We start from the raw sequence: 18889 nt of genomic DNA, 5'->3' as shown, positions 1-18889 counted from the left end.
CCAATTAAGCATATATATATATATATATATATATATATATATATATATATATATCGTCGGGTTCTTATGGATGCATTGACTAGAAATTGGTTGGAATTGGAAGTAACTGTAAGCGAGGGAGGGAAAGGAAAAGCAAAAAGTTTTATGCGTTCGTGCTCCACATCTGCCGTGAAGCACTTCACTCGCACAAGAAGACACATAAAATTACTAGCTTTTCGGTGTTGAAGGAAAGAGGCTTTAAACCTTTATATATATATATATATATATATATATATATATATAAACTATCTAACATAATTCACCAGGGATGGTTCTAGAAGTTATTGTTGCTTTATGTGTGTTAATATGGATGGTAAAATTGATTACATGTAACTAAAGAATAATAAATTAATGCAATGGGTAAAATCACGTTTGGGATTGGTATCAACATGTTATGAGGTCAGACCAGAGAACAAAAATCATAACTGATCTAAAACGTGTTCATTACCCTGGAATCAATAAAGTGAATTGTGTTGGGAGATGTCTCCAAATCCCATCTACACAGACCTTTTTTGGAACTTCAAACCAAATATTATATGCAAATATTGAATCGATGTTATTTTATTATTTTGTCCATCTTTTCAACTTCAACTTGAAATAGAGAATTTGAAGTTGATAAACTTGTTTGAGGAGTATTTCAAGTGAAATGATTAACAGTCTACTCCAACTTTTTCTCCAAGCGAAATTCATATCCAAAACACAAACTAGCTTCCAAATACTTTTTTCCAACTTCAAGTTCAAATGCTCAGTTGTTTTAATTTCAACCAAATATTGTCCAAACGGGGTATAGCTGCTGATGTGTTCCTAGCTAAATATTCAGAAATTGTGTTTTCGTATTTCCTTTCACTGTCCAGAACTTATGGTTCAGCTCGATCAACCAAGCTCATCTCTGTTTAACATGTGCTCTATAAGACTTTCTGAGGGTTTCAAGTATTACATCCAACATTGTTAGGCATTGATGAACAGGATTATTTTCTTGGCTTGGCGCAGGGACAAATTTGACAGAGCGATTCCGTGATCAATTCAGTCCCTTGTTGATTGATCAAAATGTACCATGGTCATTGTCCAATTCTACTGTCATACGCATGCCTTTTTCACCAGAGTTCATGAAAGATGGAGTTGAATTTGGCCTGAAGAAGATTTCAATGATACTTGATAAATTCTTAAATAATGCTTCTGCAACGATCTTGTTTTTGAAGTCAGTTTTGCAGGTAATGCTTCTCTATTTTCAAGTTGGATGTGTTAATACCTATAACTTTTTTAAGTGGTACCTTAGTTTATTATCTTTTACCTGTTAAGGTAGAGGGGTTACCCAAATATAGATTTTTTTATGAAGTACCCAGTTATAGATCATCTTGCGTGATGAGTTATTTATCATGGCTAAAAGTAAATAACTGTAAATAAATGTTTGTGCATTTTAAAACCAATTCTCCAAAAACAACTACTATAATTATGCCTCAATTTCAAACTAGTTGGGTTTATGTGAATTCTCATACCTATTCTGTCCATTTGGGACCATTTATTTCCTGAACAAATTAACTTGTTTTTAGGACAAATTAAAGGTTACTCAAAACTAGGGATTTTCTAAATTTCGCATTTAACCATATACTGACATAGAATCTCTAACTAAACTAAAAAAACTCATGTCAAACACTGCCCAATGTAAGTATTTAAATGACAACTAAACCTTAATTTCAACTTGTTAGGCATTGTCTATATGGATATTGCTTCCATTGTGCTATGTCCTTCGTCAAAATCCACATGGAATCTAAAAGCTGTAGGTCTTTTGAGAAAACTTCGTCATGTGGTCTTAGATTTATCTTTGTTAACACAATAAGTTTTCATGGTATTACAACTACAGACTAATGTATTTGGAGGTCTACATAGGCATGATAATATTGTCTCGGGCAACCTTCTATCATTTCTAATCTTGTGTTATCTTGTATGAGTTCGCATCCATCTAAATCCGCATTTTTACAACATTCATCTTGTGGATATGCTGAGCCTTAAAGACCCAATTTTCATTCCCATTAAAAATTTGCTGGTCTCACCATTTTCCTGTATATCTTTCCTTTCATCTTGCTAGGTAGGGCCCTATTGCATACTGCTACAGTAGCACTCCTCTATTTCAGCTTTCTTATTCAATTCCACATGATAGATCTTCGTCTATTGTGTCATTCTCCTGAAAAATTGAGCCTAGATCTCTTAATTGTTTACATTTAAACTCCATGGTCCTGGCCAATCTCCCATAAACTTCATTCTTTTTAGGCTGGCTAAAATTGAGTGGATACGTTTTAATTCTACTTATCCTTAAGGATGGCTAATTATCCTTTGATTTATTTCGCACAAGCTTTTGCTTAATATTTTGAATTAATTTTCACATATCCTTTGTTGATCTCATCTCCATAACTTTGTTCAGTATGTGAAACAACATTTTCAGATTTCATTGTCAATTTGGAATTGCTGTTGCATATTTCTTTGTTGATCTGATCTCCATAACATTGTTCTTTTCATGAAACAATATTTTTCAGGTTTCATTGTCAATATGGGAGCAAGGAAGCCCTCAACCATCCTTGGATTATTCTGTTGACATTGATCCGTTGTATTCAGTTAGTCGAAACCCTTTCTCGGAGAAGAAGTGGAAAAAGTTCCAGCTATCTAGTCTATTCAGTAGCTCAAATTCTGCAATCAAGCTACAAGTCATAGATGTGAATTTTTGGAAACAAGGAACTAAAGTAGTTGACCGTTGGCTTGTTGTGCTTAGTCTGGGTTCAGGACAAACAAGAAACATGGCACTTGACAGGTATATTGCTAGATGAATTGAACTATGTACAGTGAGCAATTTTATTTTCCCTACACCCCAAGGTGAATGGTCCTCTTTTGACACACCTGGTGGTCATAGAAAGTAGTACTGTTTTTTTGGAAAAAGTAAAAAGGTATAAGTTAGCATCAGAAGTGTATTTATAAAAAATACAATAGGGTATGGCTTGAAGGGAATTAGACTTATATATAAAAAATCCAATATGGTAGGGCTTTAAGGGAATAAGACATTGTTTGGGACTGGCAATGAGGGAGGTTTGGACAAACTAGAATGTAATGTGTTTAACTGTGTGATTGTCTGTCTCTAACAGTAGTTTCTTTTTATTATTATTTTTGGGCTTTGTGAGAAATGGTACGGGAAAATATATATTATTGATATGCTTCATTTACTATAATACAAGGAGCCTATTTATATGTACACTCTACAAATCCATACTATTCCTATTCCAATGTGGGACTCAGCGTACTAATATATACATAAACTATCTAACAACCCCCTTTAAGCCATCTCATATGTATGTGCCGAGCTTGTTACAAATGTAACTAATACGAGGATCAGTAAGAGACTTGGTGAAAATATCTGCATTCTGATCATTTGAATTTCACAAACTTATTAACAATATCTCCGGAGAGTATATTTTCTCTGACATAGTGACAATCTAACACATGATTTGCTTGATTATCACACACCAGTTCCATCTGATTGATTTCACCAAATTTCAATTCCTTGAGTAACTGTTTTGTCCAAACTAGCTCACATGTTGCTATAGCCATTGCTCGATATTCTGCTTCTGCACTAGAGCGAGCAACCACATTCTATTTTTTGCTCTTCCAAGACACCAAACCTAGACCTACATATTTCCATTTCCTGCTGCTAGAAGGACTAATGATTACAGTGCAGTAAAGAATTCCTCATTATAATTATGCAACTAGTGGAGGAAATAATAAAGAAGAAACTCTCTGAGGCTATTGGTATTTTGCCTTGAGTCAACAATATGCTAATGACCAGCAGAGTATCTTTCATTATTGCTAAATCGAATTTACAGAAACCAAGATTAACTAGAAGGACTTATAGATGAACCAAGAACACCAGTGTCAGAAATGCTATCCCACGATTATGTTAGAATCTTAAGAAAAAGACAATTATGTAAGACACTTAACAGTGCCTTTGCCTTGTCAAAAACACTGTAAGAAGACATATTCAGCAGAACTTAACAGTGCCTTTCCCCACATTTTTGACATAGATTTGGTCTATTTTATCAATAGCAGAATTAAAGATTCGACCATCAAGTAAAGATTCGAAAAGGAGAAGAAAGAAATTTACCATCTGCTGCTCTGGCTATGGCCGTAAGCCCGTAACTGGGGTTCTGAGATCTGGTTCTGAGAATTGTGTTGAGATTATGAGAAGCGACGCGAGACCGCGAGAGGGAGAGGCGAGACTCGAGAGGGCTGGGCAGTGGGTTGTTGTTGCTTATGAGATCTGAGGGAAATTAGGAATTTTAGATGTTAGGGTTTCTATATTCTAATAGAGTAAGTGTAATACTGATTATTGGTCTAGTACCGGGTAAGTGCAAATGCCGAAGGGATTTTTATTATTTAATACACATATGGATAATTTTTTTTATTATATATATATATATATATAACGGTTTATCCGATAAGAAAATTGAATAATCCGCCCCCAAACCGATAAGCCGTTAATAATAAAATTTTAATCCGTTCCCCATTCGTTAAATCGATAACCCGTTACCAATAAGCCATCAAGCCACTTTTACGGTTCGGTTTTCGGTTTTCAGTTTCGGTTCGGTTTTGAACACCCCTATCCCCATCCCCCTGATTAATAGACCCAAGGTATTTAAAACTTCCTCTCGTAGGGATGACTTGCGAGTCTAGCCTCATCTCCCATTCCCCTCTCTGAGTCTCACCACTGAACTTACACTTCAAGTATTCTGTCTTGGTCTTGCTCAGCTTGAAACCTTTAGACTCCAGGGTCTGCCTCCATGCCTCTAACCTCGCGTTCACACCGCCTCGCGTCTCATCAATCAATACAATATCATCTGCAAATAATATGCACCACGGCACCTCCCCTTAGATGTGGCGCGTCAGAACGTCCATCGCCAGGGCAAACAAAAAAAGGCTGAGTGTCGACCCCTGGTGCAACCCCATCATGACCGAAAAATGGTCCGAGTCCCCTCCCACCGTTCTTACTCGGGTTTTTGCTCCATCATACATGTCCTTAATCACCCTAATGTAGGCAACATGTACACCTCTAGCCTCCAAACATCTCTACAAAACCTCCCTCGGGACTTTATCGTACGCCTTTTCTAAGTCGATGAACACCATATGCACGTCCATCTTCCTCTCCCTATACTGCTCCATCAAACTCCTAACAAGGTGAATGACCTCTGTAGTCGAGCGCCCCGACATAAACCCGAATTGATTCTCGGAAATAGACATACTCCTCCTCACCCTTAGCTCCACCACCCTCTCCCAGACTTTCATAGTATGGCTAAGCAGCTTGATACGCCGATAGTTATTGCAATTTTGGATATCACCCTTGTTCTTGTGTAAAGGAACCATCGTGCTCCACCTCCACTCCTCGGGCATCTTCTTTGTTCTAAAAATGACATTAAATAGCCTAGTGAGCCACTCCAAGCCCACCTTACCCGCACTCTTCCAAAACTCCACCGGAATTTTATCCGGCCTGGTCGCTTTGTCCCTGCTCATCTTACACAGCCCTCTCAACCTCCTCCACTCTAATCCGCCTACAATACCCAAAGCCGCAACGACTCCCGGAGAGTTCACCCAGTAATATCCGGGCATAGAACGTCTATAAAAAAGTGATCCTGCGAAATCAGCATCCGTGTATCACACGATCTGCTCATGACCTCGATCCTCGAACAATAGTCCTTTGTCTGGGATTGATTTTATTATCGAAGAATTTGGACAACTGCATCCCAATGATTATCACAGGGAAAATCCATAAACTGACTTACAACGCTCACAGGAAAGAAAATGTCAGGTCTAGTCACGGTGAGTTAATTCAACTTAACAACGAGTCGCCGCCTATATCTTGTAGGATCGCTAAGAGCCTCCCCCGTCCTTACAGAAGTTTAACATTCAGATCCATAAGAGTGTCAATGGGTCTATGATCCGTCATTTCTGTCTCCTCAAGAATGTCTAAGGCATACTTCCGCTCTGAAATAACAATACCTGAGCTAGACTAAGTGACCTCAATACCTAGAAAATACTTCTATCTGTCCAGATCCTTAGTTTGGAAGTGTTGAAGGAGATGCTTCGAACTAGTGATACCATCCTGATTATTTCTGGTAATAACTATTTCGTCAACATAAACCACCAAATAAATACACAAATTTTGAGCAGAATACGGATAAATCACAAAATGATTAGCTTCACTATCATTCATGCCAAACTCCTGAACAACTGTGCTAAACTTACCAAACCATGCTCGAGGAGATTGTTTTAGACCATAGAGTGACTGGCGCAACTGACATACAATGCCAGTAGACTTCCCCTGAGCAATAAAACCAGGCGGTTGATCTATATAAACTTCATCCTCAAGGTCACCGTGGAAAAAAACATGCTTAATGTCCAACTAAAAAAGAGGCCAATAGCGAACAACAACCATGGATATAAAAAGGCAGACATATGTTATTTTAGCCATGTGAAAGAAAATATCACTATAATCAAACCCAAATATCTAAGTATAACATTTGGCAACAAGGCGGGCTTTAAGGCAATCAATTTGACCATTTGGACCAGCTTTGATTGTATACACCCACTAACAACCAATAATAGATTTACCTGGAGGTAAAGAAACGAGCTCCCATGTACCACTAGCATGTAAAGCAGATATCTCTTCGATCATAGCCTGTCGCCATCTATGATGAGATAACGCTTAACCTTTTGGACTTATGGATAGAAATAGAGGACACATATGACACAAAGGCATAACGAGGTGATGATAAACGATGATAACTCAAACTAATATAAATGGGATTGGATTAAGAGTGGATCTAATACCTTTTCGAAGTGCGATAAATAAACTAGAAGGAGACAAGTCCGCATTAGGTGAAGGATAAAGGACGTGATCATCTGGACCTGGTGTTGGACGCTGACGGTGATGATAAGTCAGGAGTGGTGGAGTTGTAGAAGGTTGAACTAGACCTGTAATTGATGGAAATAGAGCTATAAGTAATAGGACTAGAGCTGTAGGTGGTGGAGCTGGAATTGGAGCTATAAGTGATGGAACTGAAGCTGTAGGTGGTGGAGCTGGAGCTGTGGAGAAAGATGAAGGGGAGATAATGATTGAATCTCCAAAAGATGGTACTGGTAACACCTCAGAAATATCTAAGTGATTACCTGGATCTGTTAAGTATGGTTAGGTTTCAAAGAAGGTAACATCAGCAGACATAAGGCACTGTTGGAGGTTAGCAGACATAAGGCACTGTTGGAGGTTAGATGAATAGCATCGATATCCCTTTTGCATTCTCGAGTAACCTAGAAATACAAACTTAGGAGCACGAGGAGCTAACTTATCTTTTCTTGGAGTAAGGTTATGAATAAAATACGTGCTCCCAAAGATACGAGGTGGAAGAGAACAAAGGTGAGCGGGGATACAAGAACTGCATCCCTCCTAATAACGCAATGGAATATGAGATTGTACGAGAAAAGTACAAGAAGTCTCAATGAGATGTCTATTCTTTCTTTCAGCCACCTTATTTTGTTGAGATATGTATGGACAAGATGCTTGATGAATGATCCCATGAGAGTTCATAAACTACTAAAATAGGAAAGACAATACCCTGGGGCATTATCACTATGAACTGTGCAGATAGAAAACCCAAACCCCAAATTGATTTTGGATTTCAGCGTGGAAGTTCTGAAAAATAGAAAACAACTCAGATTGATTTTTCATCAAGAACATCCAAGTGCACTTGGAATAATCATCAATGAAACTGACAAAGTAGTGGAATCCCAAGGTAGAAGTGACCCGACTAGGACCCCAAACATCGGAGTTGACTAAAGTGAAAGGTGACTCTGCTTGATTATCAGGACGTCGAGGGAAATGGAAGCGAGTATGCTTATCGAGCTGACATGACTCACACTCTAGAGTGGACAAGTGTGACAATTCGGATACCATTTTCTAAAGTTTGGATAAACTGGTAAACAAACAACTAGCTACTTTTCTGATGACACATGGAACAAACTTAAGATGCCACGCGTAACTTTTTCTTTGATGAAGTGTCGATCAATCTCAACGTGCTTTGTTCAGTCATGCTGGAATGGATTATGAGTTATACTAATTGCGGCCTTATTATCACAATACAAAGAAAGTTTCCTGTTTTCGAACAATCTCAATTCCTCTTTTAGCTTTTGTAACCCCAAAAGTTCATAGACACCTGAGCCATAACTCTATATTCTGCCTCCGCACTTGATCTAGCAACTACACTTAGCGTTTTGCTTCTCCAAGTAACAGGTTTCTTCCTATGAGTGTACAGTAACCGGATGTAAATTTTCTGTTATCTCGAGACCCAGCCCAATCCGCGTCTTTAAAGACTTCTATTTAGAGGGGACAATGTTTGGAGAAAAATAGACATTTTCCTGGAGCAGACTTCAGATACCATAAAATGTGAAAGACAGCATAAGAGGATCTCTGAGATCATGCATGAACTGGCTGAAGAGGCTAATTGAATAGGCTATGTTTGGTCTAGTGTGAGAGAGATAAATGAGTCTTCCAACCAAGCTTGGAATAACTGGACAAACTCCAACGAAAAAATTGCTTCAGAAAGTGGCCGAAAAAATCTAGCAGTTTGTAGGTTTTGCGAACAATCACTGTTATGGCAGTGACGAGGAAGGAGGGAGGAAAAACTCGACTACTTGATATATATATGGAACCCTAGTGCTGCAGAGGAAGAAAATTCACCTCAAAAGGCAGCAATGGTTCTGATACCATGAAGATTTCAAGAAGAAGAAAAGGCTTCTTTGTATTTCTTGATGATTTTTACCTCCCATGAGAATGGGTACTTATATAATGAGTCCTCAGACAAAATAAGGAAAGACAATCAATTACACATCAATTACAATCAATTATAATAAAAGAAAATATTTTAGAATCAATCTACTCCTACAATTAAGATAGGAAATTTCTAATCAATTAATATTACTCCTACAATTAAGCTGGGCCTGCCTTTTCAATCAATCTCCGGCTGCTCAGTGTCGCTATTGGTACGAGTTGTAAGGAGTCTTGGTCTCGAGTCAAGCTGGGGCGTCATTTCATCCTCGTAACGGGAATGAGTGCACCGCAAGACCAAACAAGTTGCTCTCAATCAATCAACGGAAGATATCTGTTTACGTGTTTTATACTGAAGGAACTCAATATAATTTGGTAGAGAAACCATCCAATGATTCAAAATATTCGTTGCCATTTGTTGCAGTCAAAATTCAAATAACCTCAGGTAATTATACCAACTTCACCGGAAAACTTGCCGAAAACAAACAATGGGTGAACAATACTGGTACAACTCTAGATAAATGCTGCAAAAGGTGAAAAAACACCGGAAACACTCTGTATATTGCCAGAAAATATTCTTCAAGCGCTGAAGATGAGAATTCGCTGGAAAAATTAACTGGAACCCTAGTTTGATGGTCATAATATATAAAGAAAGATGGATGATTGATTTTGAACTGGCTGGACGACCCTAAGAACCTGAAAGACAAGTCTGAATTTGAAAAATTCTTAAAATAGTTGTCAGAATCTGAAAAAGTTCGCTGCAATCTAGAAAAAATCATCGGAATAGTGGAATCTGGATGGGTGCTCGGAATGAATAGGCGATTACCGTAGAAGAAAACTACTCGCTGGAATCTGTCGGAGTGAGTCTTCATGCGCTGGCGCATGACTGGATCTCGCTAGAAAATAACTCCTTCTGGTCGCTGTGTGCGGTCGCGTGGGAGGTCCGATGACAACGATTTTTATTGGGTTTTGGTCGCACAAAGATTCCGATCCTATTTGTGGTACTGGTGTATGCGCAGCACTCCTAGGAAACAGCGAATCCTCGAACAGTGGTATAATCGCTGGAAAATTGCTCGGCAGTGAGTTCTTTCTTCCCGAATGTCGCTGGAATGATGCGCATCGATAATCTTCTCCCTAAAATCTCTGATACCATGTGAGAAATAACACAGGAATATATATATATATTATTGATATGCTTCATTTACTATAATACAAGGAGCGTATTTATCTACACTCTACAAATCCATGCTATTCCTATTCCAATGTAGGACCAACTATACTAATATATACATAAACTATCTAACAGCTTTCATTTTCAAATATAATATCCAGTTAGAACTACGTAAAAGTACAATCCTCCGATATCATTTCCGGTAGGCGTGGCATCCTTTTAGCTGATTTTTAATACTAGACAGATGGTTATTCATCTCCTTGAAGAATATCGTAGTTGTTCAGCTAATCAAGTAAGCTCATAGACAGATCTAATCCTAGCTTTTTTCTTAAAATATGTGTAATTGAAAATCATTCTAGTATGTCTGCGTGAACAGATGGCCTATTGTGTAGAACAGTTGAGGACTGTTTGATTATCCTTAGAAATTTGAATGCCTCGTGGAAAAAAGAATACAATGCACTTTTTTAGGCTTGTAATTCACGCTTGAATCCACCCATTCTCCCTCCACCCCCCAAACCATATAATATCCTTTGATATTTTACTGTAACAATTCCCTTATTAGCATGTTCTCCATCAATCTGTCATTTTTGGGGCATCAGGTCGCTTACTAGCAGTTTTGCAGGCGGTACATGGCATACGACCTTACACCTGTTGGTGGTGTCGCAGCACTGATATCGCAAAATGGCCAGCCTAGCAATACTTGTTCTTCAAGCTCTATCATGTCCCCACTTCCACTGTCAAGTGCTATAAACATACCAGTCACTATACTTGGATATTTCCTAGTATGTCATAATCAGGGACGCTTTCTTTTCAAGGACCAAGAAATGGAGGATTTGGCAGGGTCGCGGTTTGATGCTGGAAATCAATTGATTGAAGCTTGGAATCGAGAACTAATGTGTTGTGTTTGTGATTCTTATTTGAAGCTGGTATTGGAAATGCAAAAGTTGAGGAGGGAACCATCAACATCTCTTCTGGAGCCTAGTCTGGCCAGAGCTGTCAGTTTGACTCTGAACGCTTATGGTGATCAGATCTATTCATTTTGGCCCAGGTCAACTAGAAATTTGCCGATTGAACAAGAGCAAATTGGAAATGATTCCACGTCAGTGAAGGTTTGCAAATCAGATTGGGAATGTATAACTCAGCAAGTTATTCAGCCGTTCTATGCTCGTCTTATCGATCTTCCTGTTTGGAAGTTGTATTCAGGAAATCTAGTGAAGGCTGAGGAGGGTATGTTTCTTTCTCAGCCTGGAAGTGGAGTGGAGGGTTGCTTGCTTCCAGCTACAGTTTGTGCGTTCGTGAAAGAACATTATCCAGTTTTCTCTGTACCATGGGAGTTGGTGAGTGAAATACAAGCCTTAGGGGTTACTGTCAGGGAAATCAAACCTAAAATGGTCCGAGCCCTTCTTCGGGCTTCTTCAACATCTATTGTTCTCGGATCAGTTGAGACTTATGTAGATGTACTTGAGTACTGCTTATCAGATATTATCCAGCTTCTAGAGACCTGTGAACCAAGTGGGCCTGATTCATCCAGAGACATTAGCAACTTAGGTTCTGTTAAGGAAATTACTGAAGGTCAGACTAATTCTTTCTCCGAATCAAGCTCCAGTTCTCTTAGAAGTCACAACACTCTGCAACCTTCAAGCAGTTCAGGAGGAGACGCCATTGAGATGATGACAAGTTTAGGGAAGGCCTTATTTGATCTAGGCCGGGTTGTTGTTGAAGATATTGGTCGTGGAGGAGGTGCTTTATCTCAAAGGAATATTATTTCGGGAACCATCGGAGATAGTATCAGAAATAGAATTGATCAGAAGCTACTAGCTGTAGCTGGTGAACTCAGAGGGTTACCCTGTCCAACAGGAACAAATCATCTTGCTAGGTTGGGTGCTACTGAACTTTGGGTTGGAAACAAAGACCAACAATCACTAATGATTTCCTTTGCTGCTAAATTTATTCATCCTAAAATACTGGAGAGATCAATATTGGTGAACATTTTCTCTAACAGCACGATTCAGTCATTATTAAAGCTGCAAAATTTCTCCCTTATTTTGCTGGCAAATCATATGAGGTTTCTCTTCCATGAAAACTGGGTAAATCATGTGGTGGACTCAAATATGGCACCCTGGTTCTCATGGGAGAACAATGCTACTTCTGCAAGTGAATGTGGTCCTTCTCCCAATTGGATTAGACTTTTCTGGAAGATGGTCGATAACTGTTCAGGTGACCTGGCACTTTTTGCTGATTGGCCTCTTATTCCTGCTTTTCTTGGTCGTCCAGTCCTATGCCGTGTGAAGGAGCGAAAACTTGTTTTTATTCTACCCATTGATGATAGGGGAAGCAGAGAAGCTGATCTGTTTGGATTATCTTTGGAATCTGAAGAGATTCAATCCTACAGCTTATCATTTAAAGTTGCAGAGAGAAAATACCCTTGGTTGATGTCGCTGCTGAACCAGTGCAATATACCCATGTTTGATACCTCTTTCTTGGATTGTGCTGGTCCTTGCAAATGTTTACCCAGCGAGGAGCACTCGTTAGGTCAAGTTATAGCATCCAAGCTTGTCGCAGCTAAAAATGCTGGCTACTTTCCGGAACTCACTTCCTTTCCAGATTCCGAACGTGATGAGCTTTTTGCCCTATTTGCTTCTGATTTTTCTGCCAATAGCTCTGGCTATGGAAGGGAAGAGCTTGAAGTACTGCGTGATTTGCCTATATACAAGACAGTTGTGGGAACATATACGAGATTGCAGAGTCATGACCTTTGTATGATTCCTTCTAATACCTTTCTTAAGCCATTTGATGAACGCTGTCTATCTGTCTCCACTAATTCTAATGTGAAACCTCTTTTTCGAGCCCTTGGGGTCCCGGAGTTGCATGATCAACAGATTTTTGTCAAATTTGGATTGCCTGGATTCCATGGAAAGCCTCAGTCTGTACAGGAAGATATTTTAATATACCTATACTCAAATTGGCAGGACCTACAAGAAGACTCATCAATTATTGAAGTACTTAAGGAGACCAAATTTGTTAGAAGCGCTGATGAAATATCTGCAGAACTCTTTAAACCAAACGATCTGTTTGATCCCAGTGATGCTTTATTAGCATCAGTGTTCTCAGGCATGAGAATAAAATTTCCTGGAGAAAGGTTTATTTCTGAAGGATGGCTACGTATTTTGAAGAAGGTGGGTCTTCGCACTTCAGCTGAATCTGATGTTATCCTTGAATGTGCCAAGAGAGTTGAGTCACTTGGAAGAGACTTCATGCCACCTGCAGGGATTACTGATGATCTTGAGAAAGATTTATTCAGCCCACAGGATGGAGTATCATTTGAAATCTGGTTGTTGGCTGAAAGCCTTGTGAAAGCTATAATATCAAACTTCGCTGTCCTTTATAGTAACCACTTTTGCAATATTTTTGGGAAGATTGCATGTGTTCCTGCTGAGAAAGGCTTCCCAAATGTGGGCGGTAAGAGAAGCGGAAAGCGAGTGCTGTGCTCATACTCTGAAGCTATTATATTAAAGGACTGGCAACTTGCTTGGAGTTGTGCTCCCATGCTTTCTAGGCAGAGTATTGTCCCACCAGAATACTCTTGGGGGGCTCTCAATTTGAGAAGTCCTCCAGCCTATCCTACAGTTTTGAGGCACCTCCAGGTATGGTGGTTATTTCAGTTTTAGTTATATTCAATGGTTCCACATTATTAAGTCATTTAACTAGGTAGAAAAACCGTTACTGTAGGTTATTGGAAGAAATAATGGTGAAGACACGCTTGCTCATTGGCCAGCTACTACAGGCCTAAAGACAATTGATGAAGCTTCCTTTGATGTATTAAAGTACCTGGACAGAGTCTGGAGTTCTCTCTCTTCTGCAGGTACATGCTTTTTACTTATCTCTATTCAGGTTATCACATGTTTTTGTTGGGAGAAATCAGGTCAGTCAACTTCTGTTCAAAGTCCTTTGGTTTCAACTCTAGGGACTTCTAGCAACAAACTAGTATTGTGAGAATTAGCACATGAAAGAATATATCATTTATCAATTAATTATAATACTATGAGCCCTATTTATAACTATACACAATACATATCCTATTCCTATTTCATGTAGGACTAGGACTAATTACATATTAATTACATAACTATCTAACATTCCCCCTCAAGACGGTGCATACAAATTATATGTACCGAGCTTGTTACATGTGTAACTAATACGAGGATCAGTGAGGGACTTGATGAAAATATCTGCAAGCTGATCATTCGACTTCACAAACTTTGTAGCAATATCTTATGAGTGTATCTTTTATCTAACAAAGTGAAAGTCAATCTCAATATGTTTAGTTCTCTCATGGAACACCGGATTTGATGCAATATGAAGGGCAACTTGATTATCACACACAAGTTCCATTTTGCTGATTTCATCAAATATCAACTCGTTGAGCAATTGTTTGATCCAAACTAGCTCATATGTTGCCATAGTCATTGCTCGATATTCTGCTTCTGCACTAGACCGAGCAACCACATTCTGTTTCTTGCTCTTCCAAGATATCAAATTACCTCCTACTAAAACACAATATCCAGACGTAGAACGTCTATCAGAAGGTGATCCTGCCCAATCAGCATCTGCGTATCCAGCGATCTGCTCATGGTCTTGATCCTCAAACAATAATCCTTTGCCCGGAGCTGATTTTGTATATCGAAGAATACGGACAACTGCATCCCAATGACTATCACTGGGAGAATCCATAAACTGACTCACAACACTCACATGAAAGGAAGTGTCAGGTCTAGTCATTGTGAGGTAATTTAATTTACGAACCAACCGCATATATGTTGCTGGATCACTAAGCGACTCCCTGTGTCCCGACAAAAGTTTAGAATTTGGATCCATAGGAGTGTTAGCAGGTCTATAACTTGTTATTCCTGTCTCCTCAAGAATGTCTAAGGTGTACTTCCATTGTAAGATCACAATACCTGAGCTTCCGTTGTAAATAGTAGATTTACCTGAAGGAAGAGAAACAAGCTCCCAAGTACCACTCGTATATAAAGCAGATATCTAGCATGTTGCCATCCTGGATGAGACAATGCTTACCTGTAGACTTAGGGATAGAAATAGAGGACAAAGATGATACAAACGCATAATGGGGTGATGACAGACGATGATAACTTAAACCGACATAATGGGGATTAGGATCGAGTGTGGACAATATACTTTCCGAAGTGCAATCGGTGGACTAGGATGAGACAAGTCCGCAGTAGGAGCAGGGTCAAGTGCAGGACGTGAATCAACCGGGCTTGATGCTGGGCGCGGACGACAACGATAATTCAAGAGTGGTGTTCCTATGGCTCGGATCTAGGAGGAGCAACACTAGATTCCTCAATGGTTGGTATGTGTAGGACTTCTGTGGCTGGGAGTGTAGGTGGAGCTATAGTAATTTCCTCAAAAGTCGGTATAGTAAGACCTCAGATATATCAAGATGGTCAGAAGAGGTAAAGTAAGGTCTAGACTCAAAAAGTGTGACATCAGCTCACATAAGGTACCTACGAAAATCAGGTGAGTAGCAACGATATCCCTTTTGAACACGAGAATAACGAAGGAAGACACACTTGAGAGGACGAGGAGCTAACTTATTTTTTCCAGGGGCTAAGTTATGAACGAAACATGTGCTCCCAAAAACACGAGGGAGGAGAGTATAAGGGTGACTGGGGAACCAATACTGAATGCAAAATCTGGTTCTAGATGGGAGATGAAGGTATTCGATTAATCAAATAACAAGCTGTGAGAACTGTATCGCCCCAAAAACGCAACGGAACATGAGACTCTATGAGAAGTGTGCGAGCAGTCTCAACGAGATGCTTATTCTTTCTCTCGGCAACCCCATTCTGCTGAGTGGTATAAGGACAAGGTGTCTGATGACTAGTTCCTTGAGAAGTCATAAACTGTTGAAATAGAGAGGATAAATACTCTAAGGCATTATCACTGTGAAGAGTGTGAATAGAAACACCAAATTGATTTTTTATTTCAGCACAAAAACTCTGGAGTACAAAAAACAACTCAGAACGATCTTTCATTAAGAAAAGCCAAGCATATCTTGAATAATCATCAATGAAACTAACAAATAACGAAATCCTAAGGTTGAACTAACTCTACTAGGACCCCATATATCAGAATGAACTAAAGAGAAAACAAACTCTGCAAGCGGAAAGGTGGTTCGGGTATGTTCCCCAAGCTGACACAACTCACAATCTAATGTAGACAAACTAGACAAACTAGGCACCATCTTCTGAATATTTGATAAACTCGAATATCCTAAAAGTTTGTGAATTAGGTTTGGAGGATCTGTAATTGGATATGCTGTGGAGAGATTGAGTGAATTAAGGCAGTAAAGGCATTGTGATTCACGCCCTGTGTCAATCGTCTGTCCCGTACTGCAGTTCTACGTAATAAAAGAATCATACATATTGCAATGGAGGGCACTAGTCAAACGACTAACAGATGCACGACTAAAAGAACAGCTAGGGACATAAAGATAGGGGATTAGCTTGTCCAACTCCTTTTTCTTTAGTTTGAACCTATTGGCTAAAGTAATAGTGGGAAGAGACTGTGAGTATATAATATTCGATAAAAGTGATTTATTACCAGAGGTATGATTAGAAGCGCTTGAGTCCATGGCCCACGGTCCAAGAGTACTAGACTGGGAAACACAAGCAAAAGAATTACCAGCAACAAAAGTATTAGTCTGAGCAACCGAGGCTACTTGTAAAGATGTCTGCTTACTTGCTCGATATTGAAGGAACTCATATAGCCTTCAGATAAAGAAAATCTCTGGTTACCTATGGTCTCGGTCTGAGCAACATAAGCATTTCTGGGTGGTCGATCATATAAAGAATATCACACTTTACGAGTGTGTCCAAGTTTAATACAATAAGAACACTTTGGTCGAGATCTCTTCCAAAACGACCTCCTCCTCGTCTATTCTCCGTAGTTTGAGATGCCAAATTTTCTACTGTCTGGGATGCGAGAACAGAGGAGTCAACTGTCTGTGATCTCATCACTGGGTGACCGGGTGCTGCAGCAAGGCGAGGTAATTGAGAGAATAATTCATCAACTGTAGGGACAGTTAGACTAGCCAAAATCTGATCACATACTGAATCAAAGTCATTAGGAAGTCCAGCGAGTGTAAGAAGTAGAAACATCTTCTGTCGTTGCTCTTGTTGCTTTTCAATACTAGCAGAAACTAGCATCAACTTCTCAAATTCCTCCATGACTGCCTGTACTTGTCCCTGTAGATTTTTGAGAAGAAGAAAAGGCTTCTTGTATTTCTGTATATTTCTTACATCCCTAAACAAAGGTAAACACTAAGTCCTATGACTATTTTAGGAAGAAAAATAAATTACAATCAATCAAAATAAGATCAAATCTCAATCAAAATCAAATATTTCTCAATCAGAATAAAATCTTTCCTAATAATTAAGTTAATCAACACTCTCCCTCAAGTTAGTGCAAAGATGTCGCACATGCCCAACTTGCAAATTAGTGTATGAAAAGTCCGTTTGTTGAGACCTTGGTAAACACATCAGCTAACTGTTTTTTCGATGGCACATGAAACAAACTCATGACACCAGTTGTAATTTTTTCTTTGATGAAGTGTCGATCAATTTTCACATACTTTGTTCGGTCATGTTGTACTGGATTATGTGCTATACTGATGGCAGCCTTATTGTCACAGTACAAGGAAAGTTTTCCTTTTTCAGACAGTCTCAATTCCTCTTGTAGCTTTTGTAGCCAAAGCAATTTGCAAACACCCTGGGCCATAGCTTTATATTCTGCCTCTGCACTTGATCTAATAACTATACTTTGCTTGTTGCTTCTCCAATTAACTAAGTTTCCTCCTACGAGCGTGTAGTAACCAGATGTAGATCTTATGTCATACAGAGATCCAGCCCAATCCGCGTCTGTAAAGGTTTCTATTTGGAGGTGGTCATGTTTGAGAAAAGTAGACCTTTCCCGGGAGCAGACTTCAGATACGGCAAAATGTGAAAGACAGCTTGCATATGAGGATCTCGGGGATCATGCATGAACTGACTCACCAGGCTAACTGAATAGGCTATGTCTGCTCTAGTGTGAGAGAGATAAATGAGTCTTCCAACCAACCTCTGATATCTCTCCTTATCAACTGACTCCCCAACTCCGCTTTGTAACTTGTGATTGCTTTCAACGGGTGATTCTGCGGGTCAGCAACCTGTCATACCAGTTTCTTTTAAGAGATCCAGAATATACTTCCTCTGAGAAATAAAGATTCCTCTTTTTGATCTAGCAACTTCAATTCCCAAGAAGTACTGCAATTTTCCTAGATCCTTGATCTCAAATTCATGTGCCAACAACTTCTTCAATCGGACCATCTCCTCTTTGTCATCTCCTGTCATTACTATGTCATCAGCATAAATTATGAGAAGAGTTAGTTTATCTGTATGATATCTTATGAAGAGGGTGTGATCAGTATTGCTTTGTTGGTAACCAAAGGATATCATTGCTTTACAGAATCTGTCAAACCAAGCGGGGGATTGCTTCAGTCCGTACAAGGCTTTCTTCAATCTGCATACATTTCCTTGACTTTGTGCATTATCAAATCCAGAAGGAATCTCCATATACACCTCTTCTTCTAAGTTTCCATGAAGAAATACATTCTTCACATCAAGATCCCAATCAAGATTAGTTGCACAAAACAAAAGAATTCTAATAGTGTTCATTTTAGCAACAGGGGTAAATGTCTCTTGATAATCCACTCCATAAGTCTGAGTGAATCCCTTAGCCACCAATCTTGCTTTGAATCTTTCAAT

At 39.2% G+C, this 18889-nt stretch overlaps 1 protein-coding gene across 3 annotated transcripts in view; it reads left to right on the top strand.

The window, feature by feature from the left end:
* LOC104099391 (uncharacterized) overlaps positions 1-18889 on the top strand; it is a 54827-nt gene that overhangs the window by 19378 nt on the left and 16560 nt on the right. For all 3 annotated transcript variants that reach the window (XM_070199825.1, XM_070199826.1, XM_070199827.1), the window contains 4 exons: positions 1030-1250; positions 2571-2842; positions 10687-13708; positions 13794-13926. In XM_070199825.1, the coding sequence (XP_070055926.1) occupies positions 1030-1250; positions 2571-2842; positions 10687-13708; positions 13794-13926 (3648 nt within the window). The remainder of the gene's footprint in view (positions 1-1029; positions 1251-2570; positions 2843-10686; positions 13709-13793; positions 13927-18889) is intronic.

Source organism: Nicotiana tomentosiformis, chromosome 4 (assembly GCF_000390325.3).
Source record: "Nicotiana tomentosiformis chromosome 4, ASM39032v3, whole genome shotgun sequence".
Classification (NCBI taxonomy): Eukaryota; Viridiplantae; Streptophyta; class Magnoliopsida; order Solanales; family Solanaceae; genus Nicotiana; species Nicotiana tomentosiformis.
This window is presented reverse-complemented; position numbering and strand designations above follow the sequence as displayed.